The sequence below is a fragment of the Labrus mixtus genome, chromosome 6 (assembly GCF_963584025.1).
Source record: "Labrus mixtus chromosome 6, fLabMix1.1, whole genome shotgun sequence".
Classification (NCBI taxonomy): domain Eukaryota; kingdom Metazoa; phylum Chordata; class Actinopteri; order Labriformes; family Labridae; genus Labrus; species Labrus mixtus.
In genome coordinates this window covers 11001134-11029014 of record NC_083617.1, presented here as the reverse complement: position 1 = coordinate 11029014, position 27881 = coordinate 11001134, and the positions used below count along the sequence as shown (strand labels likewise).

General features: G+C 39.9%; 1 protein-coding gene across 1 annotated transcript; it reads right to left on the bottom strand.

Annotated features, from left to right (window-relative positions):
* Positions 1-25: 25 nt before the first annotated feature.
* Positions 26-27335, bottom strand: insyn2ab (inhibitory synaptic factor 2Ab). Its single transcript, XM_061039952.1, has 6 exons — positions 27093-27335; positions 26723-26885; positions 16619-17789; positions 11746-11817; positions 755-1211; positions 26-610 (listed from the first exon to the last, which is right to left on the bottom strand). Exons 3-5 carry the CDS (start codon positions 17782-17784, stop codon positions 1028-1030), a joined length of 1422 nt encoding a protein of 473 aa, XP_060895935.1. The 5' UTR covers positions 17785-17789; positions 26723-26885; positions 27093-27335; the 3' UTR covers positions 26-610; positions 755-1027.
* Between the last annotated feature and the right edge of the window lie 546 nt (positions 27336-27881).

The following is a 27881-nucleotide window of genomic DNA, read 5'->3' as shown; positions in this document are numbered from 1 at the left end:
TCAAAACATTATATATTTTCTTTAAAAAAAAGTCGGACTTAGCCCAGAGCAATCCATTTCAATAATTGTACCTGCTTCAAGAGGAGGGAACTCAAACACGTTTTTTTTTTAAATGTTCATTTCATCTTTCTTTGCTAATGATGAAGATACTTTAAAATATAGATTCTGAACATGATGTGTCAGTGTGTAGCCAACGGAAAACGACAGGACGGCTGAGGCAAAGTTGGCTGGCTAGTTGGTCGCTTGCACAGTGAGCTAAATGGAGAGAGAGAGAGAGAGAGAGAAAGAGAGAGATAAAGGGAAAGAGTTACAAAGAGAGGGAGGAGACGGGGGTTATTAACAAAGGCAGGCAGACGTTCAGTCTCACAGACAAACTGAGCAGGATGTTAAGAGATAAGGAGGAAGAGGAGAGAATAGACGAGGTTATAAGAACAGCGCTGACACACTGCAATGTACTCTACTGTGGTTTCGGTCTTTTTAAGCATGTGTCTCTCAAAAGTCAAATGTTTGTGCTTTGCCGCAGGTAGGGCTGATGTCCATTCAAAGATTATAGCTTCAGTCATAAACGGCCCTCCACATGGCGCCTCCTCTTGTTGCCAAGCAATATGCTCTGAGGGGGGAAGCAGACCAAAAAGTGCATTGCATTTGAGGAAGCGATAAGAACACATAAATATAAAGTGAATGGTGCATTTATCCAGTGTATGAATCATCACATCCTTCCTAAAAAAAGACAGAAATGTATCTCAAAGCTCACCTAGTTTCTGCAGGTGTGTGTCAATCCTCTTCAGCGAAATATGCCAGAAAAAGGTTTGACAGAATTTTAAATGTTTTTTATTTTATTTTTGTTTTTGCTTTCCCGTCTTGCAGTCTCAATTTAGAACCCCATATGAACTGATTTCCGTTGTCATCCATTCTCTTATCTTAAATGCTCCCTCTGAATACTCCTTCATCCACTTTTTTTCCGGGAGGATAACTGGGTATTAAAACGCCCAACAAAATAGCTTTTTCCAGAGCTGTGATGTTTGATTCAAAGGAACCAGAGTTTCCAACGAGCATGCTTTTTGGACTCAGTCTTGGACTTGCGTTTGGGGGTGGATGTGAACACTTCATTGGAGTAAGGCAGAGCAGGGCATTGTCGGCTGTCCAGGGGGTAAAGTCTCTTCATGAGGGGCTGTAGCTTATCCTCCTGTAGCTTGAAGTCCAGCTCAACACTGTAAAGCAAAAACAAGAGGAAGTATTTCAGAATACTTTGATTTTTTGTTGTCGAATATTGTGCTTAAAGGTCCTGTGGAGAACTTTCAGATGGTATAGATTTTGGCAACCCCAGTGGAAAAAAACCCACATCTCTTATGTCTTTTCTGTTATTGTCATGCACAAGCAAGAAAAAAAAACTCTCTGCTGTCAAATGTATCACTCACAGTGTCTCTATTCTTTGGAAAATGTCTCATGGTGTAGTCATGCTTTGTCGGCACAGTGGTAGCAGAGACAGGCATTAAAAAACACCTTTACAAAAATAGCCAGTCTTCTTGATGATGGTATGTTTGCTGTTGTAGGTAATGTGGACGCAACCATAGTCATTTCAGCCTGTTCTTTCACCAATTAAAAACTCCTCACATTCACTTTTTACCTTGCAAGTATACATTTCAAATGTCTCAACTGGAAAGTCAAATTTATTCATCTGAAGTTAGCTGTTTGTCTTTTGCATGGCTTTAAAATCTATGACTCAGTTTTTGCCTTATTTTTCTGTGTTAGCAGTCCACTGATGTCCAGATGGAGGCTGGGAGGAAGGCACACGATTCAAATGCACCGGTAGACACCCTGGCAGCACATATCTCTTGCAGCACATATCCACATTTCAGACTCCTCCGAGTAATAGAGTTCCTTTGCATCATCTCTGTATTCCCCCCCCCCCCCTCTCCCATGCAGTCAAAGGGGCTTTTCCTGCATAGATTATATTCGTACCAAAAAAAAAAAAAAAAAAAGAGCCAGAATGTGGGTTGCTTCTGACATCAGACTACCACATGCGCCAGGATAATCCCAGGCTGGTCATCGACTGATTTTGTCCCGCACCGTAGTTGAACTCTCTCTCCGATTAAATCTCTGCGGCCTGGGAGAAATGTGGGGCTTAATCCCATCCAAATGAAACCATGGAGAGGCCAAACAGACCCTGATTAACTGCCTGTATTCAAGCAAAGGATAAATGCATTATTATCCACCATCTCCCTCCACTTTATTACTATTGATTTGTAGAGCACTGTTAATGTATTTATTCCCGGAGTGCTCAATAAATTTTGAAAGCATCATAGCAGAAATAAAGGAGAGTGAATCATATGCGATTTGCCTGCCAAAGTGACACTGCCTGCTTTTTGGGTTTTTTTGGGGCATTTTTCATTCATCTTCATTTTTTAAAGCCAACATTACTTAACACATCTATGAAGCACAGATAATACTACATCTTGCAAACCTCATCCCTGCCATTCAAAGTCGAGAGGATTAAAGGTAGAAGAGGGGACAGCAGCTGCCAAAAGAGCCGACTTGTGACATGTCAAGGTCAAACATGCCGGTCCTCTCCTTGTCTGCCCGCACGCAAACAGACGTTGAGACACAAAGCTCGGGCCTGATAGTGGAAGCCGCTTTGATGGGCAGCGTAATTAGTTCGCTGAAGGATATGCTATACTCAAAGTGACATAATGAATCCCGGGAACTGTCCTCACCCTTAAGATAAGTGTCAGTTAAGAACAGAGCTCTATTAAAGCCTTCGGGGGAGACACAGGATGGAGGGCTGCATAGGAGTTTGACAGGCTGGAACTACCGATGAATCAATGTTCGATGAAATGAAAAGCAGGTAGAAAAAGGTACAGGTGTGTGTGTTTTTAATGCTCCTGGTACTCTCTGTAAAATATGATTTTAAGCATGTTTTTAATTGTCAAAAGAGAACCTCTCATTGGACGCTAATGTGCTCTTTTTTCCCTTTCTAATGTTAATTCCTCCTCTAGAAATGAAAGCAAACACTTGCTGGTTCAGTATGCTGAACAAATGACGAGGAGCTCAGTTTTTAGCAAAGACAGAAGCCCTTATCTGGACAGAAGTGCTGTTTCTTGCAGTTTCGATGCACTTGTTTAACTACATCTCTTATTCATATCATCCATTGTTTCATTTCCTCCTGCTTTTATCTCTATTTGGAATCCCTTTTCGTTTAATGTTGAAATGGTCCGTGCCTTTTACAACCGCTGTTTAAAAATGTTGACTTGACAAAAAGCATTGAGCAGAATCACAGAATAGCCTCTGCAATTATTAAGCAATTAATCACTTGGCAGATCACTGCAATTACAGTACCCGGTGGACAAACACCTCAGTTGGAAGCCCGAGGCAGCGCTGTACCGTGCGACGCGGGTGGGACTGGGCAGCATGTGCTTCCACTCACAAAAACCCCCTATATCTAAGATCATCTGTACACACAAACAGATTGAAGCGACTGGAGGCAGGGAGGCTTTTCTAGGGCATTCAGTAAAGCAGATTAATCACCTCTTTAGCTATGCAGTGTGAGTAGCTGGGTGCTGTGATCAGCGGCGAGCCGTTTGTTTGTCTGTGGTCGTGGTGTGCTGAGCGCCATTCAATGATTGTTGCTCCTCGGAGGGATTCTGCTGCGATGAGATGTCTTTTTAGCACGGCATACTCAATTCATCCCACAGTGTATACCTGCCTGCTACAGCTCTCTGTTCTCTCTGCCATGAATTTCCCTTCGGCCATTCACAGTTTGAGATGTCCCTCTTGACAAGAGGAGTGGTTCGGGCCCAGAATAGTGTAACATCTTCAGAACTACATGAGGGGGGCACAGTAGATGAAATCACCAGAGAGTGACACTTATTTCTCCCACTGACAGGCAACAGTTGAAGCAGAAATACACTCCCCACAGGTTATGTAAATCAGATGCAGAAATTCTCCCCGTCATGTATATCAGATTTAAAAAGCCATTTCCGTCATCTATTACATGGCTTTCTGCACCACGGACGCAGGGAAAAACCCCGATCTCATTAATGAGAACAAAATAAAAAAGGCAATCTTGACAATCGTTCGCCAAAACAACCAGAGCTCCGCCATCTCAGCGTGCAACACAAGTGCTAATTAGCTGCTCGCGTCTTATCATATTGCGTTGCAGTTGTCTTTCCCTGAACTTAACTGTTTTTCAAAGTCATCGTTTGTGAAATCGGAAGCACTACATTGTACACTTTGATTCAAATGCTGGCTCTTATTCAACACAGCATGATGGGATTAAAATCCTCTAATGCTTTGATCTGAGCATGTTGTTAAACTGGGCTCCCTGCTGTAGGTGGACTCAGTGGTAGGCCACATATACAGTAATTTTCAAATGGTGTTGTTATCAACATGAGCCCTATTAAAGCATTAATGAAGAGCTGTCAGGGTGAGGGAGCTACACACAGGAGGCGTCCCAAGCAGTTGGGGGGTCAGGCAGTGAACTTGCACCTCTTAAGCAACCAGATCAATTTTCATACTTTTGTCAAGGACTTGAACCCGACAACCAACATGACTAGACACATCCAATGACCGATTCAACTTATTTAGTGCTTGGCTAAAGATAATAGTGTGTAAAAAAATCCTAAGAACTTAATCTATACATTAGATAAATCGACTTTTAAATTGTGACACACTTATAAGTAAAAATATAGTAATCATTTTAACAGTTTACACGTCAGTACCCAGGTGATCTGTATACATCCTTAGCTTATTTCCAACAGTGGTCTCTTGGCAGGGACTTCAAGCAATGGAGTTAGCAAAGAAGTTTTATGAATTTACGACACTGAAGGTCATGGGTATTGTAGTATTATAAGTTGCCCAGCCATGCTTAAATACATTAAAAAATATCTATTACAACTGTTTACTGGTGTTGATTAAAAATCTATATTTTTGTGTTATGTAATAATAAAAATTTGATCCAATGAAACAACTTAAAGTGGATAACAGAATAGATTGAAACACTTTCTAGAACTCATGACTCCCACTATGATGCAAGTTGACCTATTGACCCTCCTTTACTGGTGGTAAAGCTAGATATGCTAGATGGTGGTCTCTCAAAAAGTACCTGCCTACATGTGGATAAAACCCCAAAAGTTTCAAAACGCAACAAACAACAAGGGTTATTTAATTTGACTGAATCCACCCTTTGTAACAATCCCTCTATCCCTGGATGTGATGGACAGCATCATTATAGTTGTTTCCCTAATTTATCGTCCATACATCCAGACTCCCTCTCCCTTTCTTCTTTCACTTGCCATATGCATGCCCTATTTGTTACAGTGATGTATGAGATGCTGCAGTATACAAGGGGTGGGTGGAGACTGTCAGGGGAGAGCTGAAGTCTGGATAAGACCAATAGATTGACTACCTTAGCTCAGCAGCTGCTAGAGTCCTGAATTTATCAGACACACCAGAGAGGCTGGACTGCACTGAAATTAAGGGCTACATCTCTGGGGCTGCTAATCTTGGTTACAGCTGCAACATGCAGTTGTTGTCTATCTCAGAAGGGTAATTGGTCTTTTGGTCCCATCGTGCTTTTATTTGCTCGTTTTAATTTGCTTCACTGTACTCATGGCCTCCTCACCAAGGTGCCACACAGAGCGGTTTGACTGGCACGGTGATTACTGCTACCGTGTCAACAGTAACACTCCCTGGATTAACAGACTATTAAAATAACAGGGATACTGCTGGTGGGATCATACAGCAGGTCTGATCAGTCTGAGCAGTGAGGAAGCCTTACTTCAGGACAGGAAAAAGCACATTTGAAATAGAGAGCAGACTGAAACAAAAAGGAAAAGTTTTTCCTTCTTTTTCAAACATAACTCAGCCTGCGAAGGGTCTGTGCAGCCGGTTTTTCTGTGAAATATTAAACAACATTTTCTGAAATTAATATATTTATTACAATTGCTTTGGCAGCGATAGATAGGACTGTGATAGATTACAACCATGCTTGCCAACTGCAGCTCTGCTCTATTCAATGACTGTAAAGAACCAGTTGGATGAACTGAAATAAACGGCTATTTAATGACACAGAGCACAGATGAAAAGATAATCTTCCACATTATTAGTACTCTGCAGAGTGCATCTCTTTATTAGCATACCACATGCTCCGCTTTAGTTACAATAGAATGAAAGCACTTCTTTTGCCATCAGAAATTCCTCAGAGTTGGCTAATTAAGCCAAGCTGCTCCGCTGAAATACCGAGTTGGCAGACTTTGTCTTATCAAGACAGTCAGCTTCTTGGTTCTGTCATACAAATTATGTTGCTGTTACATCTATGATGTGAGATGAAACAAAAACACGCTCCATTTCCCCATTTATCTGCAGCAAGACGAATAAACAATAGGTTTGGCCAAAATCACACAATATGGATAATACCCTTCACTCGCTCATTCACTATTTGTTTACATAGTTTTATATTTGCTCTCTGCTTAAACAACAATACTGAAAACCACACTAATTTATAGTTATGGCTTAACACCTGAAAATAAAGCAATAAGGAGGCATGCTTGGTCAATAGATAAACAAATGGACACGCAAGACAGCACCTTAAAGTCCTCTTGTATTTAATATAGAGAGATGAGATAGGACATGTTTGAAAAATGAAAGAAAAACGTTCAGATAACACCTTGGTTAAGTCTTATTTTGTATGTCTAAGGAGATAACTTGATGTCATTGCAGGAATCATGAACATTATTATTATGCAGAAGTCATAATCGTGTTCTCTAGAGTTAGTAGATGTTTCCTGGCAGCAAAATCTCCTTAACCTCTTCAATGCTAAACTGGGACTGTTGATATTGTAGGTGTATTGTGGGCTAAATGTTTTGTAATATTAAGCTCCACAAAAGTATTTAAGTTTCAATGTTGTTTCCTCTGATTCACACTTCAGCAGCTTCAAGGGTTATAGGGTCATTAAGTTCACTAATCCATAGATGACTATATTTATTGTAAACATTGTTCTCAAGCTGGATGATAATGGCATTATCCTTATTTTGTTTAAAATGTATCATAGTCTCTACAGTACAAAAATTAACTTGGTTTCCATTTTCCTACATTCTTTAAGGTCATGTAATTAAATTTGAATCAGAGTAATTATAGCATGATTTTACACAGACTGGTAAGCAATACAGTAATCAAGACAATTGACAACAAAAGTGTTCTTTTTTTACTTCTATTACTTGTCATTTGTACTTCTAAATCTTAATCCATATCAGAAACAAATACAATGAAAAAAACAGAGACAGACTAGCATGTGTAAAACAAGATCTGTTTTGTACCTGTTAACCATTCACTAAAAGAAAAGAATGGGGCCCAGTACTTTACCTTGAGGCACACCACAAAAAAGGGAAATAAAGTTGTATTCTGTTGATCCACTGAGTGAAGGACAATTTAAAGGGAATCAGGCTTAACTGTACCTAATTAAGCAATGAGAACAAGAATTATCATAATGGAAGTTATTATTTATTTTTTTACAAGTATTCTGTTTACTGTTTTGAAGAGAGCCTTCTTTAAAAGGGTATGCCTCTGTTCCTTCATCCTTTCTGATTTTCTGGCTCACTTAAGTCCTTGGCAATAAGGTAGAAAATTAAGTATTAGGAAAACTGATGCTGGGCCATTACCATGGAGATAGTAATGGTTATTGAACCAAACAACTTTACGGAATTTGGTCAAGTTGGAGCAAAGAAAGAGAAAGAGGCCGTCAACTTGTCTGGGAGACTGGGGCTATTTTTCTTTAATTAAAGACCTTAGCCTTGTTTACTTCAACATCTGATGATTGGCAAGAACAGCTGGGTGAAGGACTATTCTAGGTTAAAGTCCATCTGTTTTAATAACATCATCTAGCACAACGGTAGGCTCTCCAGATTGGTTGGCAAAGATTTGGAGAATCTCTTAGATTAGGTGAGAACAGGTCAGCCGGAAAGCAATTTCCTGACATCTGTCAACATCTCTGATTGCAAAATCTGATTCAGGTCCAATAATTTGGTAATTCTGGTCTGGTATGTTTGATATGATTCCCCTTAATGAAGATTTTCAAGTCAGTTTTTGTCAGTTCCTGCTAATGAGTGGTGATCTGCAATTTTTTCCAAAATTTGCCTTGGGAGCTAGTAGAATCTTATTCTCTGATGGCAACTTCCTAATTCTGTAGGCTTTAATCTGTTTTTCCAGTTTCATTGATTATAGTCCACAGCTGCTCTATTTTGAAATGGTGTGGAGGAGTGAGACCTGCTGTCGCTCTAAAGCATTGTGTCTCAGTTATCCTGTTGTGTTTTGAGAGAGATATTGATGGAGGAAAGGCATTTGTTTGTGTTTTTGCTTCTAGCTCTACATCAAATCAGAGCTCCTGTTTTGTAAGGCCAGGAGTAAAACATGGACAAATCTTGATTTCTAGGTATGCAGATCTGGGTCAGTTGTGTTGTTAATACATAGTAGTTCTTGATTTGTGAAGTGACACGATCAGGTGATGTGTCATAAAAATCAACAATATGAAGTGCTTGCATTTGAAGATATTACATATCATCCACAGGAAATGACCCTTTAAACATAAAGTCAAATGGCCTCAAACAAGTGATGTTAAAATGTTATATCAAAGAAATACTAGTTTGAAGTTTAACAACATTAACCACATGAGCTTAAAGCACAAGGAGAAACCAGCAGAGACAGAAAACGGGATGTCTGCATCACATCATTTACTAACAATGTAACACACATGTGGTTGTGATGAAACCAGAGCGAAGAAGATGAGCCTCATGTCCAGACAAGCTTATTACGAGAAAGAAAACAGTGACTGAAGATATACTTCCATCAAGTTTTGTGGGAGGAGAAGGCTTCTGCCAGCTAATGGCATTTGTCCAACCAGATTACAAGCCACCATCACGGCTAACAACAGCTATGAGAGTGGAAAAGATGCTGCAGAATTGTTGCAGAACATCACAGTGTCTGTAACTACTGACTCGTGGACAGCTCTTGTTATGGAGTCATATGTTACCATCACTTGTCATTTCTTTCAGAACTGGAATTTGAAGACTGCTGTCCTACAGACATACAGCACTAGTGAGTGAAACACCACGGAAAACATAGCTGACCATCGGGAGGTCTGTGTCCGCCTTTTCATTTAGTGGTAAAAAATACAAAACCAGCGAGTACCTCAGTTCTCGTTCTCGAGATAATGCGATTACTCAAGCATTTAGGTTACTGTCAATGTCAATCTTTACCTAGGATCACTAATTATTTTGAGATTTAAAAACACATGCATTGTCAGCAATGGTATTGGATTACCTTAAAATGGAGAAACTATGATTACTACTTTCATTGACATATCGCCATAGGAGAGCTGCATTGACAGACGTAAAGAGTGGTTTGACATGAATATAGATGCCAAAATATAGTTTAATCCTTGACTAAGATTGGTGGCAGTCAAGGGTACATGGCAGTCATTGAGAAAAACAAGGGGATACATTACTTATTGGTGATTTCATACTGTCAGGTGCAACAGAGGTGGTTACCATCCACATTAAGGCTTTATAATGTCCACATCATAACAATTATATTTCCCTGTAGAACTATACAGACTATATGTACATGTCTTATGTGAAGGCCTGGTCTATTTTGCCATTTGTTTGACTAACCCCCCCCAAAAAAGCAACAACAGGAAAATTGCTGACGGAGCCTTTTTTGTGCCACTCAAGAACAAATCTGTTTGTATAAGTGGTTCTTGCATGCGGCATAGAGATTTCTCATCTCACAATATTTGATATGAAATGTAGATCCTGCTTTTTCATTTTCCACAATGGTCTTACACCACAATCTAGGTCAGCTTGACACAATGCACTTGTCAAGGGAGGAGAGGGAGAGGCCTCTTGAAAATGTTATATAAAGCAAAAATCCTGGAAAACTGTGTCCTGTCCTTGTCCCAGACATGCTTTTCAGGCTATTTCATCCTGCTCTCTGAAGTACAAAAATGTTCACAGGTATCTGTCCATAGGAATTTGTAATCTTTGTTTAAAATTCAGCAGAAAAAGAAGTCAAAAATGGACAGCAGATTTGGGAAACCCTTTTTAGCTTTCTGTGTGCTCATTGCATTTCAGAAGCTATGATATAAAAAGAGAAGAATAAAACCAGAAGTTCTGAAGATCCCTTTACTGCAGCAAACTTTAATATCCAAAAAGGAAACAATAGTTACACCTAGAATTTTGTGGCTCATGGGAAAACAACTGAAAATCCCCTCTGTATGAATGTATATATTCTTCCAAGCAGCTGCTTGTTTTCTCTTTGAGAGCACAATGTAACAAGGGGGTTCAGCAGCAGGGGCTTGTGGTTCCAAGTGACAAATGACACAAGGTTACAGCTTGAGTGGATTTCCCACCTGCTTCTGAGCCATTTTTCAGCTGTGAACATATGAGAACGCTTTTCTTTAAAAAAAACCAAAAAACATCAGGCTTAATTGTTTTTTTAAAAACAACTTAATGCTGTTGAAAACAATCCAGCTTGCCTACACAGGCACATTTATAGAAATATTTTTTAAATTGGGTTGCCCTGAGAAATAATTTTTAAAAACCTACATGAAATTGGACCTGATTAAATACAAGGTCCTCATATATGCTATGACACGGTCAGATATATTTTCTATCATATCTAATACACTTCCCCCTGCTGTGTGTGATTACTTATTCATGAGAGGGAGACCACGCATCCACCAGAAACCCTGGGAAATGATACTGGAGGTATTATTTATTCCTTCATCTATTGCAGAAAAACACGCTATGGGGCAACATTTCATATGTAGACTTTACTGATGGAAGCTGCGCATTAAAGGCTGACACGGGCGGGGGTTTTTCACTCCTGTCCCATCCCATTCCAACAGAAATAATCCCATCCCATTTCTTCATTTGGCCAGTGCGTGGGCAGCACTAATAACAGTTTCCTGTGGTTATTTGCCATTAGGATCTACTGCCTTTATCCAAAAACAAGTTCACAGAAGAGGCAGAGAAAAACATGTGTAAGGACACAATCAATAGTTCTTTGTTAAGAGAACCAGGGATTTTTCACCTGCTATTTCACCCCACCTGCTTTGCAAGCCTGTCTCTGGAGGCGACTCATCCCAGAGTCACTTGTATATTTGACAATGAAGTTATATTTTTTTTACAAACACCATACGGTGTCGCATTATCGTTATCTGGGCTCTCATGAACTTCTTCAGGATGTCCAAGAGCGCGATGGCTGCAGCGTGCATGACTGTGCCTTTATTCATTTATTTGTGTGTGCATATAAAACTGGACTATTGTTATTATCATGATTTCAGCTCCTGTTGAATCCCCCCCACCCGGTACCAATTAGAAATAAAATCCAATCCTGTTGGGCAAGAATCCGCAGGACTCCAGAAAAATTGCCAGCCTCTACTGAGCATATGCATTTTTTTTAGATATTCTGTACATGTCGTTGTTGCTTATTTTATTATTATTCTCTTTTGAAATCCATTAACTGTAGAGATGTAGAGACACAGAGATTTATTCATTTTTTTTACATTTTTGTTATAATTGATAAGCTGTCTTGCTATTGTTTACATGCTTAGATAGTATATTTCTTAAACATTTTCTTCATGTGCATCACTGAACTACAAACCTCTTGAAAGCATCTCTTTCCAGCAGAACAACCACACAGAAACAGCATTTAATGCAGCATTAATGACACTGGCAGTGAAAAGGGGCCCACCTGTAAATGATGCATGCGCTGTTTCGACAAGTGTCACAATTTGCTGTGTCTTGACCTGTTCGGTAGGAGAGCCTGTGAACAGAGAGATGAAAAGGTATAGTGATCTCCAGTGATATGCTTCAGCTTCATATTCCAACACCTGTGGGCATCAGCTATCAGCTAGATTTGTTCTGCCTTTTTTTTTTTTTTTTCACCCAGTGTTGTTTATTCCTCACAGTTGAGAATGCAGCAGGAGCTCTGATCCTGCAGTCCTCTCAGATATGCTTAATAAAGTGTGCAGACTTGCTGACTCTACATAATGGGATTACTTCGCTTTGCCATGACTTAGTTGGAAATATGTTCCCTGTTTCTATTATATCGGGAATAGGAAGTAAGTAGCAGCTAAATGCTGCATGAGTCATGTGTAATGAAAAATCAATGTCTTTACATTCAGCACTGCACTTTTTTGACATTTCTCATCCAACTCAATTTTCTGCAGACACAATGAGCATCAAGGATTCCAAAAAACGAATCAACAAGACAAACTGCAGCTGCTCTGTTCATAGCATAGGTACAAAGCCCTAAGGGTCTGCTGTCTTTAAAGGAGTTGTAATTTGTTATGTTGAACGACCTCCGCAAAGGACCAACTTAAACTATCTCTTGAGGCCCAACAGAAGCTTATGTGTGCATATGTCAAAGAGGACACCTTAATTAAACACATGCTTTAGTCAGATTTTACACTCCCTGTTTCTCATATCACTTGTTTTCCTGCGTATTTCCTGCGTCAGCTTACATAAACATGCAGGTGTGCGTTTTGTTATTCAGGCTATATGTCCCTGCATGCAGTGGCACACTGCAGTAGTAAGAGGACGATGGGAGGGGCTGTATTAGCGGCTGCACATGTAATTGCTTGCTGTCACGGTAGCCCCTCGCCCTGTAGGATGACATGCGGAGGGGTCAGCCCTCGAGTATTCCCGGTGACATGAGAGGTGACCTCATTGGGGAGGAAAAGAACGGCGCCTGTGTGGATCGAAAATGCTGATGGGAGCTCAAGGTCAGCGAGTTCATCCATCCTGTGCCCTGTTCTCAAATGAAGTCTCTTTGAACAGCTGTGAGCAAGGACAGTAACTCACTGCACAGACAAGGTCTATGCCAGTGCTGTGCTGCTGCCAGGCTTTTCCTGTGTAACCTTTAAAAAGCTTTGCTCTAATAATCAAAGCGTATTAACCTAAATTTATAATCACTGTGTAAATTCCTCATGACCAAAACTCTTCTTTTTCCTATTCATGGTAAAATGTTGATGGCCCAATATAGAGGTCATGCATTAAAGCAAAAGAACGTCATGGAGGAACGATTTCAAAGACTCCTCATAGGGGGAGAAATCTCTGAAAGACGTTCGCTAGGCTCAATGTTTGTTGGCAGAGATTCAGAGCTGTGTTGTGTGCACACGTCAGCTGTCCTGGGATATGTCCTGTCTTCGTCAGTCCTGTTCCACTGTCCAAACCCCCCCACTCCCCACTCCCCCTGCCTACGTGACCATGATTCTGCCTGCCTGAACACTTTTCTTCTATATTCTCTTGTATATTATTTATGATGACCTGTGAAGCTACGGTCACATCCTCCTATATACTGTAATGGTCATGTTTGTTGTTTAGCATACAGACAGCAGAAACCTGCACAGACTGCATGTACCATTTACTGTGCTATCTCTAAAACAAGTAGATACCTTAATATCGTGTGCGTTATGAATGTCTTATTGATACAGTATGGTGTGGGGTTGAATTGCATCACTCTAGTGATGTAGGAAGTGATGAAAAAGCCTGCTTGTCTATGTGAAATTGCAAAGCGTTTTCTATCTTTTCTACAACCACACCAAGATTATTTTCAAGAAAAAAAACCACTCAAGGTTTTCAGATAAAAGATCTAATGGATGAATGAGTGAAACTCGAGCAAATATTCTATTTTTAATAATTGCATGTATGCAGTTCATTGATGATCACATCAATAATTAAGTGTCAATGACCCAAATTTTTCACAACTGTGAAACTTCAAAACCTTACGAGAAGTGAAACAGAAAACAAGTCATGCAGTGTTTGTAGAACATTTTTGCAGGATGTTGAAAAGTAATATGTAAGGAGATGTGAAACAGATCACAAGCACAGACCATTGTTTGAGTTCCTCTTGGACTTTTGGAGGAAATCTATTGTCACGTTTGAATAAAGGGAGAACCCTTACATTTCTAATGTAAACAGGGTAGTGGAGATTGTGAATAAAATGTCTTCACAAAAACATTGTTGCCTGTACACTTGCTGTCTGGACTTTTCTCTTTTGTCAATGCATGTAAACTAAAATTAGTTGCTTAAAAAAACTCCCTGAAAAACATATATTTGTTATAGATAAGAACAGGGAGGCTTTCAGTTTGTATCAAAGTGCAGTTTAAAGAAGGCTTTCTGACTGTTCTACCATGCAATAAAGGGAAGAGCATTTGTGAGCATACTATAGAAAGCAGGCTTTGCATCCTTTAACTGCACCTCTGTAATAGTGCGGATAGAACACAACAGAGTGGAGCCACTATAGCAGGCACAGTTTTGTGGAGATGAAAGGCAAAGTGTTATGAGGCTGCACTAATTGGGCCTTTAAAACAAAGTTCCACCGAGCCACACAAGGGTGCCTTGTTCTTCAATAGGTATGGATAAGATTTAAACACAATTTGCTTTGTGTTGCAGTGTGTTTTAGAGATGGAGTGCATTAAGTCTTACAATTACACTGTGTATGACTGCAGACATACACCAGCTTTGAATATTCTCCTCCACTGATACATTATCTTAAGAATTTGGCACATAAAAATTCATTGGAAGCACAATGGCTTTTGCATCCAAGCGGATTTGCGCTTCCATTTAAATTACCCAGAGAGGAAATTTGTACATGTTGTTTAAAGGCCCCATTAGACCTTTATCTGTGATAATCTTATCACACTACTAATTTTGTTTTTTAGCAGTGCTGGCAGGATCACTTCATGATCCTCGGAGTCACAGTCTTACTCCCTCTTCAAGTTGTGTTAAATTGAACATTTTTGACAAATAGGTTACAGATTGCAGTAAAATGAGTTATGATTACATGATTCACTCATTGATTGAAATATTCCCAAATCTACGTGATTGATTTGCATCAAATCGAATTGTAATACCTACACAACTTTTTCACTATCTGTTAGATTTGCTACAAAAACTCATTGTATATCTACAGGAGTAAAAAGAGCATTGATCCCCTGACCTTCTGTCCTGCTCCCTAATGATATCTGAATTTGTATTGATCCAATATTCCAGTTTACGTCCAAACAAAAACACTGACGACGTTACCCTCAGCCTTTGCTTTACTTTTTTTTTTTGGTTATAATAGGTTCATTTTCAAAAGTAAACATGCTTAAATAAGATGGTAACCCTTATACTTGCTAAGCATTATCAAGCTAGGATTTACATGCTAGCACGATCAATACGTCCCTGCGCCTAAATGCTAATCTTAGAGTTGCTAATCTAGTTTTTAACTCTAGTTTTAACTTTTTTAACTATTTTCAAGCCTTGGTTGAAAATAATTCCTTTTCTATAAAAAAATAACTCTTTGTTTTGTAGCTAAGGCTATCATTTTAATTGCTTCCCAATCTTCCCACTAAATCTGGTAATCAAATGACAATGATAACAGGTAATTGGACTGGGTGAATTGTTTTATACAAAGTCGTTGGTTAAATCCAAACTTATCTTTGGACAAACCAAAGGTAAACTAACAATTACCAAAAACTGCATTTTGAAACTTCTGTCACCGTTTAAGTCCAACTTCCATGTTCAAACATTGATATTTCTTGTTTTCTCTATTTGTAAAGACATTTAATCCAGCCTATTACCAACATTTTCTTTTTTTAAATCTTTTGTTAAAAACTTGAGATAGGGCAGTTGAATTAATATGGCTGAACTGTTGGCTTGTTTACATCACTGTGGCTGATATTTCCTGGCATTCAACTCTGTTGCTGCTGCTGCTGTGTATTGCAAGGACACTAATAAAGGATTCAAATTTAAAGAAACTTGAACTACCCCTTTCATGTCCTATGTTTCCTCAATGTCATGCCTTTTAGTGTTCATACTATTGTAAATGCTAGAGGTGGGGCGAAAAAATCAATACAGCCTATCACGATATTTTGCATGGCGACATATCGCCTCATGGCTGATAATATTAAAAGCAAAAATGCTTTTTTAATTTTGATTTGCTGAAGGGGTTGCACAACTACATTTGAACAAGTTGCATTTAAAAAAATAACTGCAGTTGTACAGTCGTCTATACATGTTTGTGTTGAGTTAAGTTAGAGTAGACTGAAATACCGAGTTCAGATTGTCAGGCGCAAGAAGAGTTTTACAGGGTTTGACTTTTATCACAGTCTGTTGGTCAGTCTGTGGGCTTGACTCCCATTGTGTAGAAATAAATAGATTGAAGTGAGATAGACTGATAATTGTTTCTTATTTGACAGTTATTGATTTAGTTTAATTTTGTGGACATAATATGCAGTCAGAAAAGTTAAATCACAATGTATTGTATCACTATTCTCAGCATATCGTAAAATGTTTAAAGTCGCAATAATATTGAATTATGACTCAAGTATCGTGATAGTATCGTATCGTGGGGCCTCTGGTGATTCCCACCCCTAGTAAATGCTTTGTTTTAACTCTGTAAAGAACTTTGAATTGCTTTTGTACCAATGGTGCTCTATACATAAACGTGTCTGGCCTTGCTTTTATCATAGCTATTTCCTTACAGAACACACTGCAGCACACTGTGAACTGTACAGTGCATAATGTACGCTTGGCTGCATGTACAAGGTCTGCACTGTAAGGCGCACAGTACTCACCCCTCTCTGTGTGCTTCACCTTTCTCCAGCTCCTGAATAACGCCGAGTAGGACCTTGATGGTCTCCTGGCTTGAGTTTATGAGGCTCTCCATGGCCTGCAGCTGTGCTTTGATATCCTTGTCTCCAGATAAGGGCATTATCTGCTGGCTGCTCCCCATGCCTCGGGCTACCTTGTCTCTTGGAGGAAAGCCCTCATCCCCCCCAACTGTTTGCTGGAGTTTAGAGGAGGCTGACACATGCCTTGTCCGACATTGCCCTTGTGACTGTACAGAACATTTGGCACTATGGGGAAGTGTCTGTGACTGCTGCTCATTTAGCTGTGTACCCTTTTTCCGTTTACAGCTCAAAGACGGGCTTCCTAAAGAGTCCACCTGCGTTAAAGAGTTCCACGCAACGGGGCCCGTTCCTCTTGACTTGTCCTGTGAAAACTCTGAGTTAGCCAGCTGACGTTTTGAGGACGTGCTAGCATCCATGTCTTCTTTGGATAATCCTTTGTGTTTGGTCCGTGTCCCACAAACCTGGTACTCCGGTTCTCTTTTGGAAGGAGGGCTGCATGGATGGCACTCCTCTGAGAAATGCGAAGAGTCTGGACAAGAGGGTCCATCCACACAGTTGGCACTAGAAAGCAAATCCTCTGTATCACTGCTGTCATCAGTGTGGTGAAGCAGTGCTTTTGTCTGCCCCACAATCTTTCCCTTGCACTTAGAGGACTCCCCAACAGGCTGTCTGTCCTCTCCTCCTGTCTTTATATCACTCAAAAAACCATTATTCTGTCCTTTGTAATCTTCCACCAAAGCAGTATGTTTGAAAGTATGTCCTTTTTTCCTCTCAAAAGGAAAAGTCTTGTATCTCTTAGTGAGGTCCGGTGACGTCTGGACACCAGTACTCTTGGTGACGTTTGGAATGGAGCGTCTTGCAGGCATGGTCATGTATTTTCTGTGTGTCACTTTACTTGAAATGGACCGGGAGCGTCTGCCCCGAAACTCATTCTGAGCTTCACAGATATCCTTAAAACGCACTTGTAAAGCCTTGTTTCTCTTTTTCACCTGCTGCTTGCCTGAATCTTGTCCAGACTGTGTGTCAAGACTGTGTGATGGTTCTGTGTCTGAATCTGAATCGTCGGAATTTGAGAGAACAATGCTTTTGGTGTCCTCTTTGCTCACCATATTTCCTGAAAAAGATAAAAGAGAAAGAAATCTGAGTTTTTGCACCAGTAGATATATGATCAATAATCACTCCCATAAGCTAGTAGAGTAGATGAGATGAATTTCTCCCCATTTTACACTGTAATTTAACAACATGGTAATATATTATATTCATAAAATGGTGAAATGTACCAAAATTTCACTGAAAAAAGAAAGGTTAAAATGATCATTCTATCTTCAAGTCAAACCCTCCAGGTATGAGTGATAACACAAATGATTGATGGGACAACTCAGATGTGTTTGTGACTCATTCTCATTCTGTATTTCCATTTCAAAAGTTTTAAGTTTTATTTTTATCCTCAATGTTACGTAGCAGAGAAACAGCATTGTCCCTCCTTATGAAATAAATGTATACATGTATACGTATGTAGCCACCATTTTAAACATTTGGAAATCATCATTGAAATCAACTGGTCAGGGCAGACAGCTCTGAATCCTACTATTCCAATAAGCCATTGCCGCCTTGATATTGAGAAACAGACTGTCAGACTGGCATATAAAGACAGTAAATTCAAGACGACCATCCATTGCAGTTATGAAATAAAACAGCTCCATATTTCCAAATTCAACTGAACCCATATGAAAAACTAAAATTGACTTAATCTGAAAAATAATCTTCAATTTCCAGCCACCATTTATGGTACACGTAACAGAGGTTAGGATTATTTGTTTGGAGATTCTTTGAGGAACTGCAAATTCTGACTTGTAATTAATTTCCCTCGATATGGTCTATATACAGAAGCTTTAACCTTTCAATTTTTCAATATTTCACCAAGAACCAACACAATCTGTTATTTTCTGTTCTGATGTTTTAACTTGCAGAATGAGAGAGTTTTACTTTATCTATCGTCTCCCTTTAACTTCTACATTCTTTAGTAGTTTCTTTACTTTCAGAACCAGTTGCGCCTGAAATAGCTCCTCCAACGTATGGTCACACAACTCTTTGCCTTGCCCACTTTTTCTGCTCTGCTCATGCCTCTGCTGCTCAGCTCTGCCAACATATTTAACAACCACTGATTTACAGAAGTTTTCATCAGAAAGCTTGTCCGCCTAAAGTTTTTTTCTTTTTTCCAGAAAACAATTTTGTAACAGTTATTGTGTTTGCACTGAGCTCTAAATGCTTTCACTATTCAGAAAGGCTTCTTTTTTTATCAGCCGTCAGCTTCAACACCTTAAAGTTACAGGCACAGTTTTAATGTGAGACGGTGGTGTTATAGTATTTCTAGATCAGTAATTTACTCCACCGTGTATTTATACTTACATGTACATTATGGATGTTAAAGTAGCCTATCTTGGTAAAAAATATCACCTCATTAATACTTTAAATGCAATAAAGAAAATATCTCATACTTTAATCAACCTCCTGTTTTTTCCCTTTTGGCTGACGTCAATATTTGGGGTTTCCCGTCAGATCGATGCAAAATCAGGGTAACATGAATTATGAACCTATGCTTAATTAATTTAACCCCAACTGTTGCCTTGCTTACAGCCCATTAACTTAGCCTCATGGGAAAGTCCCTTATTGCACATATATGAGAGTCACATTTACATTTTTTTTTACTTTTTTTAATTTCATATTTATTTGTATTTGGAAAAGTATGGAGCAAGTGAATTTATGCCACACACGACATCATTTAATGCCTAAGCTAATTTGCAATGTCCGTCCCTGGATGGGCTTTTAAAATACATAAAGCTTTGGTCCACACAGATCATTCTCTGCTGTACATTAGGGAAATGTTCCAACTCAAGCAAATGGGTTTATGCGACAGCTCGCTGTACTGTTCTTCATATCATAATTACATCTGAACTGCGGAGCTCCTGTTCTCTGCTCTGTGCTGATAGACTCAGTCACACTCATTGCCAGCTTTAAGCTTACTGTATGAGCACCCACTTATGGTCCTTATCAGCGCTACACAACATTTGGTAAGATAATTTTTTAAGATTCTTACTTAGGTTGCTTGACAATATTTTACCCAGAATGGTTAGAGGCATGTCGTTGTGGTTGTGGTGTGGTTGGCGGTTTGCCCGCAAGTCGAACATGTTGAATATATTTCCCTTGGTCTGCAGCCCCTAACAGAGGAAAACTCTACACATACAAAAATCCGAAATAGCTGGATTTAGACTCCTCCACCTGTTTCCACCTGTAGGCTCTGAGTCCCTCGAGGGGAAATGTATTATCATTACTCCACTATCTCTGCTGAGCTGAGCAGACTGACGAGGTCGGAGCCAAGACACCAAATATAAACATTGTTTAAACTCTGCTATCGTGTAATCAATCAACTCCAAGTGAATTGGGAGACTGATCCGACTGAAATTTCAACTCAGTCTATCAGTTTTATAAGCACCAAATAACACAAGTTTTCTCAAGACATTTTACATATGCTCTCGGATATATTATTTACAAAAACACAATATTAATCCACATGAGCAAGTGATGAGCAACATTTTGCAACAATGGCAAGAGAAGAAAATGTCTTTCTAAACAGCAGTAAGGCAGAACCAGACTCATCGGTAGACAGCAAGAAAGTAGGATAGAGGGAGACAGAGAAAGAGACAGGTGGACAGACAGACAGACAGACAGACAGACAGACAGACAGAAATACACAAATAGGAAGAAAAAAAGTCACTGTAGAATAGGATTATGAAAGTGTTTGATGTATTTTTGTAATTGTATTTAGCCCTAGGTTAAGAAAACATGGGTTTGAGCAATAGTTAACTTATATAATAAAAAAGAATGGCATAGAGCTATTCAAACTATAACATGATCTACTGATCATTTATATTGTGTTTTCTTTATTTCCCTTTTTGTTTTAGGAACATAGCTCCATATCAGCAACATCAAACAATATAAATATATTTGAAATACAAACCAACAGATCAAGTCCACAATGATTTGAGCACAGAGACATTTGTTCCAGTGTTTACAAAAGCAGGAGCAATACCTCGTGTCACTCCGTGTGGGCTGAGAATGTGCCATTATGATTTCATTTTTTGAGTCAATTGATGGTGACATAATTTTGTGCATTGCATATCTCAGTACTGCATCGAAGGTGGGAACATTATTAGAAACAAACATATCACTTTCACTCATCAACCTTGAGTAAAGATTGTAAAAGCATCATTAAATGCACATTAAGCTTCTTAAATCTTTGCTGTAGTTTGAATACACCACAAGTGAGCAGTGAGGAGTGGATTAGATCCAAGAGAACTTCTTTAACATCATCTATGCACACACTAAAAATGTAGATGCTCTTCAAAGTTACAGTTTCTGTGAGTGTAATTGCAGCAGAATGATGAGCGTGAATTGATCATTGATCTCTCTGGATTGACTCTCACTAATGATTCAGAAATATATGCTTCTTGTAGAGCTGGTCACCTTTTTTATTGGTCATTCGTCATAATCCATGTCACTATTACAAAGTCCCTCCTATTTTTTTACACATTTCTAATGACATGGCTTCATTGATTAAGTCATAAATCACATATCGCTCCGATCACATAAACAAGCTCAAAATTTCTTTCAAAGTGCAACAAAGTGCCGCCTGTTTTTTTTTTTGTGTGTGCAAAGTTTGAGTTTGAAATTAAAGTCCACATAATGAAATGAGAAATATTGCATATTCTGTCTCATCCATAGTGAAACAAATTTCATAGCTAGAGCATGAAATATATCAAGCAGCACAAGGAAATGAAATGATGTCTGATATGGTTGAAAGGAAACATCAGAAAGAGAGCTGGTTAATCATTTTCATAGGACAAGACACCACGCGATAAATAAACTCCAATGAATCATTTATTAGAACACAGAAAGCAAGCTATTCATGGTGTCGCAGCTTCTCTGAAAGTAATCATGTTTTATCAGCCGGAGACATTGTAAATCCATCAATGTAATTGTCCTAGTGGGGAAATTTATACTGAGAAGACATTTCCTTACTGTCACTTTCCCTGCTCCCATGAAATTTGTAAAAGGAAAAGCAAGGGTAGATTTGATTAATGTTAATTTTCATCTACAGTAAATCTACAGCTGCAGTGCACGGAGAGTTCCTGTGACGTAATCACTAAGTGTGTAACATTGAAGAAAGAACAAACCTATATGACTGAAAAATACAACATTTTATTTTGCAGTTGTGATGTTCCCATGTGCAATAGTCACATCTCTGGTTTGCTCTTTCAAGCAAATGACCTGAAACAAGTTATCCTGCTAATTATTTAGTGCATGGTGGAAATAAAATTAGCCAGTCTTGCTTTCGATGATTAATGCACAAGAAAAGTCCTTCTGATATCACAGGAGTGCACCTCTTCAGAGCACACACACAACTGACCTCTGTGCATGCAGTGTCACCTGCTTATGTCAAACGGAATGACAACAGGATGAACGAACAGGTTCATAGTTTCACAAAGCAGTGTTAGAGTGAGTGTATTTTGTTATGAGCAGCACCTTTTTGATGCTGGTTAATGCTGTGGCTACATATGTGGACCAATCACAGAGCTGAGATCCTGCAGAATGTGTCCTATTGGGGCTTCATCTCTGCAGCACATGTGGAGGCAACATTTCTGTACTAGACTTTCATCAGTCACACAATCTTTTTAAACTAGCGGTACATGGGGCGCAGGTGGCATAGCCATTGGGTCGCACCCCATGAACATGCATGCTGCAGTCTGTCAAGCGGACGACCTCGGTTCGAGTCCAACCTCCGCTTTCCTGCATGCCATTCCGCACTCTCTCTGCCAGATGTTCTTACTTTATCCACTGTCCTATCCAAATAAAGGCAAAAAAGACACACACAAAAACCTTAAAGAGAAGAAGAAAACAGGTGGGACATCCTAAGTAGGAAGTGGCTTAAAGCCTGCAACCAATCAACAAGAATATGTAACTTCTCAACTGGTTGATTATTAAATCAGTTGCTTCCTTCCTGAGAGTACACACATACCAAAAGTTACCTAAGCTAAAGAGTTAATTCATAATAAAGTGTCAATTCTTTATTTTAAGTTAAGGGATCACTTAGAGCCACAAGCAGAGGCCAGAACCAAACGTAGCAACAATAGGGAAGAGGCTTTGTGTGCAGATAAAAGATTCAAGGTCCCTAATATTAAAAAATATGTTTGTTATGTTATTAACAACAGACTGCACTTAGCTGGTGTCATTTCATTCAATCCTATAGGTTCTTAATATTGAGACATACTAAGTAAAGATATTGAAATATCTGTTGAAGTATCATGTAGCCCTTTAGATGACGGCAAAACTGTCTAATGTATATTCATGTAGAACAATGGCTGACGATTGCAAACGGGCTCCAATAAACCAGGGGATTTCCATCAGGCCTGGAGTACTTCCTAGTGAAAACTTGATTTGCAACATTTTTTGTTTGCAAACATCTTTTGATATTTTAAAAATGTTTTTCACTTGTACTGTTTCTGAATTTGCAACCGTTTTACTCTTAATGTGTTGTTTTGACTTTTGCAGAATTTTTTTCATTTTCAAACATTCTGTGCATTCCTGTAATAGCATTTGTTTTGCACTTTCTTACCCGTTTTTTTGAATTTCTAGCCTGTTCCTTCTAATGGAAATCTTTTAAAACGTTGCTGCACGTTTGCACTCATCGGCCATCGTAATATTGACATTTCGGTGTTTGTTCACACATCTTCATACGTGTGTGTTTGAGTGTGTGTATACCTTACCCTAACCCGACACTTTAAAGAGAGGTTTTTGCCCTAGTCTTAAACACACATAAAACAGAAGACAAGGACTGATGATAAAAGCATGAGGTGGGAGTCCTATGTGTTTCACCTTGAAGGCTGTCCACAGTAAGTTACCTCACCCTTGGGTTAAACTCTTAATAAAACTTAATATAATTAGAGGCAGTTGTGTTTCTTCTGGCTTCTTATGAATGCCAAAAACATAAAAATAAATAAATAAATAAAACCGAATGCCAACAGCTTCTGGTGTCACTTCAGTCACTGCGCTGCATTCAGTGCCAGATGAGGAAAAAAAAAAAAAAAAACACAGGCAACTAGCTCAATCTCATTATACACAAACAATATGGTGTGCTGTGTCATGAATTTACACACAGTTGTTTTGGAATTTGGAGCAGCAGAGTTTTATTGGGGGTGGTATTTGTTCTGAAACATAGCTTAGTATGCACTTTGATTTAGCGTAAGTTGTTTGTCGGAAGTGGTTGCACGGATAAAAAGAATTTGTTCGGGGCTGATTCACATGGGATCATACTATTTCACACTCAGAAATAGCAATCTCACACCACTGAAAAGGTAATCACATCTGCAGGAAGTCTCCTCTATGAGCGTACAATTTCTTATGCAGCCATGTAAGGCATGTAAAGCAGCTAAATGGTAATTCACACAAAGGGGATGAAGAAAAGCTCCTCAATGACTCGTTGGAAGTCAGAGAGTGAGAGCGACGCTGATGCGACACACGGATATATTCAGATAGTTGAGCGAGAATCTCCTTTGCCTCGTCGCCTCCTTTCTCCTCCTCCTCCTCCTCTTCTCAAAGCAAGCTATATCTCTGCTAATGACCTGAGGTCCTTCCCTGATTTGGCCTCAGCTATCCAAAGGATTATGAATAATGCATTGACTCTAAAATTGCAAAAGTAATCCTCTGAAATCTCCTTATGTACCCTGGCAGACCACGTTGTCTGTTCCAATTGCCCTTCAGTTCTTCACGCTAAAATGCTGCGTGCATGAGCAAAAAAAAAAAGAAAGAAGAAAAAAAAACCCTGTTAGCTACAGTATCATGATTGATTTATCATGACCACAATGTTGCAGAAATGTGCCTGTTTGTAAAGAATGTTAATAGAGGGGTTGGATCCATTTTCCGTGCAATAGCGGGTCCACACAACACTGCTGACTCATGATTTATGCCCCTCGCATAGCAGGGAGGAAAGAGACAGCTTTGCTCGGATCGCCTTACATCCTTGTCAGCTCGCGTCAACGCCATAATTACTGAAGTGCATCTGCAGGATATTTACATATAGGATAACACTGTCTAGCCACTCTCATTAATGGTTAAGTAATGTTATTATGACATCCTCCCACTCCTCAAACACAGTTATCTCCACTGCACCATCTTTACCAACTGACTGCATCCTAAACATTGGATGTTACTTCCATGCAACAGCTCATTATTTGGGGTATAAGTACTTAAACACTACGAGTTTAGGATCCACTTTGATGCTGTGCTCATTCGACCTTGTACCCTTCCTGTGTATGCATTGTGACTATGCAATCGATTTTATTTTTACATTGTAGTTTCAAAAAAGCCCCTAAAAAGAGGTTAGAATACTTCTTTTTTTCCCCCAATGATGTTTTGTGTGTGCCTATAGTGATTTTCTTTACATAGTATAAGTTCAGCCCCTACTCACTCCATATGCAGCAATCTTTATCAGCAAACACCATCAACACCTTCATCCTGACTGTGAGCCCCTTTGGTCAAAGATTCTCATATTGTCTTTTCTGCAATTCTTGAAAAGAAAAAAAGCCCAGGCATTTTTGAGAGCTTCCCTGTCACGCACAAAATCACACACACCATCGTTTTCCAGCTGTCGACCACAGCTATCTGTATCCATCCGGGGCTGCCGGGTACACCTGTGAAAGTTTGCTTTATGACATTGGCTTAAAAGATTTATCACTGGGCAGCACTCCCCCTGTTATGTGGAATAGTTGGAGTTTTTTTTTTTTTTTTTTTTCAAAGCTGCCCTCCCCCTGTATCTCCTCCATGAGAGCACTGGCTGTGAAAAGGATCTTTGGGATGAGGAAGTTTGGACAGGCTGATATGCAGAAGGGAGTTTTTCATGTGTTTGTGAGACCACATGCTGTCCTGCTAGTGTGTGGGTCTTTTTTTATATAAAATAATGGAGCAGACAGGCAGGCCCAGGCTTCAACACTTTACAGATTACATCTATAGTGCATCACCCTGATGAGTTCATTGATTAATAAAGGGTTGGGCTACTGGCATACATGTGTACTCAGGTTTTTACTGATGATTAACTGGGGTGTAATGTAGGAGATGATTCTGATAAGTGAAAAAGATGCTGAGACGGACAAGCTTCAGTGTGTTTGTCACCTTTGAGCTGTGCCCTGTGTGTGTTTCCTGTAAATTTGGGTAGATGAGAGATGACGTGTTGGAAACAGAGGGACAGAAAGCGAGAGAGAGAGAGAGAGAGAGAGAGAGAGATAGAGAAAGAGAGCGAGGGTGCATATATAAGTGCAGCTCTCTGTGTGATGCAGTACTCGAGAGTTTCCCAGATCACACATGTCATTAGTCATGATAAGACCAAAATCCACCGCTCATCAAATCCAGCCTTGAGGAGCACATCATTCGAAGCATACTAATTTTTGTCACACAGAATCTAATGCACATCATTCCGACAGTCTCTCACAGCACAGTGTACGATAGTTCATCAGTGATCGATCATCAATATTCTTCACTATTAATCCGGGACATTTTACAAGTACAGCAATCTTGAGAATCAGCCCCCTGCCTCATCAGATAAACACTGCATGTCTGTCACAGGGCTGCAATGGAACGCATTATGATGAAGTGTATAAATCAAAGTGAAATTACATCATCTGCTTTATAAACTGCAAAGAAAAACCTTTGACGTGCCCTTCTGATTAGTCATTAAACCTTTCAGTGCTTGGATGCTGAAATGCCCCCCCCCCCCCCCCCCTTTTCCTTGATGTATCCATAGCTTATGCATGCAGGGATCATACACATGCATGTATCACTAACCAGAGACTTTAAACAACATTTTATCTTAACTGATGCATGCTTCAGATATCCACTTTGATTGAATTAAGGGGAGATCAGGTATAACCTCCACTCTTTCTGCAATGCAACTCCAAAAAAAAAAAAGAAAAAAAAAAAGGGGGGCATACTTCTTACCTTGAGAAACAGATCAGAGGTGCAAAGGACAAGAAAGCGCAGATCCCCTGTAGAGCCGGTGTTCATCCATGTATTCAGCGGGCGCCAGGGGACCATCCAGCCACTGGAGCAGCTCTCACAGGCTGCGGGAGGACAGAGTGAGAGGCAGCCGGTGCGGTGACAGCTGGAGGAGTTGTGACACATCCGGCAAAGATTCAGGTTATCGGAATGGGGAAAAAGCAGAAAGACATTCCCTCAAAACCTCATCAGGTCCTCACTGAAACCCCCCCTTCCTGTTGTATACTTTCCTCCCCCCCCCCCCCTTTCTCCCCTTCTACACCTCATTCAAAGCATTACTGACACTCATTCGCTCTCGTCCCCCTGCACTCACCGGGAATAGGCACTCACACATGCAGGGGAGATCTCCATCTCGCGGTGCTGCTGCTGCTGTTGCTGCAATCCTTGTGCGTTCGTGATTGAGTGTATGTGTGTATGTGTGTGTAAGAGAGAGGCAGGGAGAGGGTGGGCTGGTGGGTGGATGGGTGGGTGGATATGGCAAAAGGAGGAAGGATGAGGAGGAGGAGGAGAGAGAGAGAGGAGGAGGAGGAGTGAGGAGTAGTACGCAAGCTGCTGGGGAAAGTCCAGAGTCGCTGAGCTGCATCATCGGCAGAGAAAGAAGACCCCCTCAACTTGTCCTCCACAGACTGGCTGGCTGTGTTGACACGGAGCTGTTATATAATCTGAAGGGCTTCTGGACACGGCAGAGAGGGGGAGCTGTGAAATAATCATACATTGTGCTTTTAATTGGATGTCTTCTACCCTCCCGTTACTTTCATACATCTTGCACATTGTTTATGAGAGGTGATGAAGGGGGCTGAATGGAGTGAAGGAAAGGAGAAGTGGTGTGTGGCTGCACATGGGAGGGGGGGGGGGGGGCAGAGGAGATGAAAGAGCCAACAGGGCAGCAGTTTTAATGAGAATCTGAGATTGAAGAGAAAATGAAATGACGACAGGGAGAAGTATAGAGACAATGAGAGAAGGAGAGGAGAGAGGCAGATTCATATACTTCACTGGAAACAGGATATATTGATTTTGCCAGTGTCTTATTATTTATTGATTTCTTTACATTTCTTAGAAGTTCATGGCTTGATGATGTGTAAACTCCTTTTATTACAGGGCA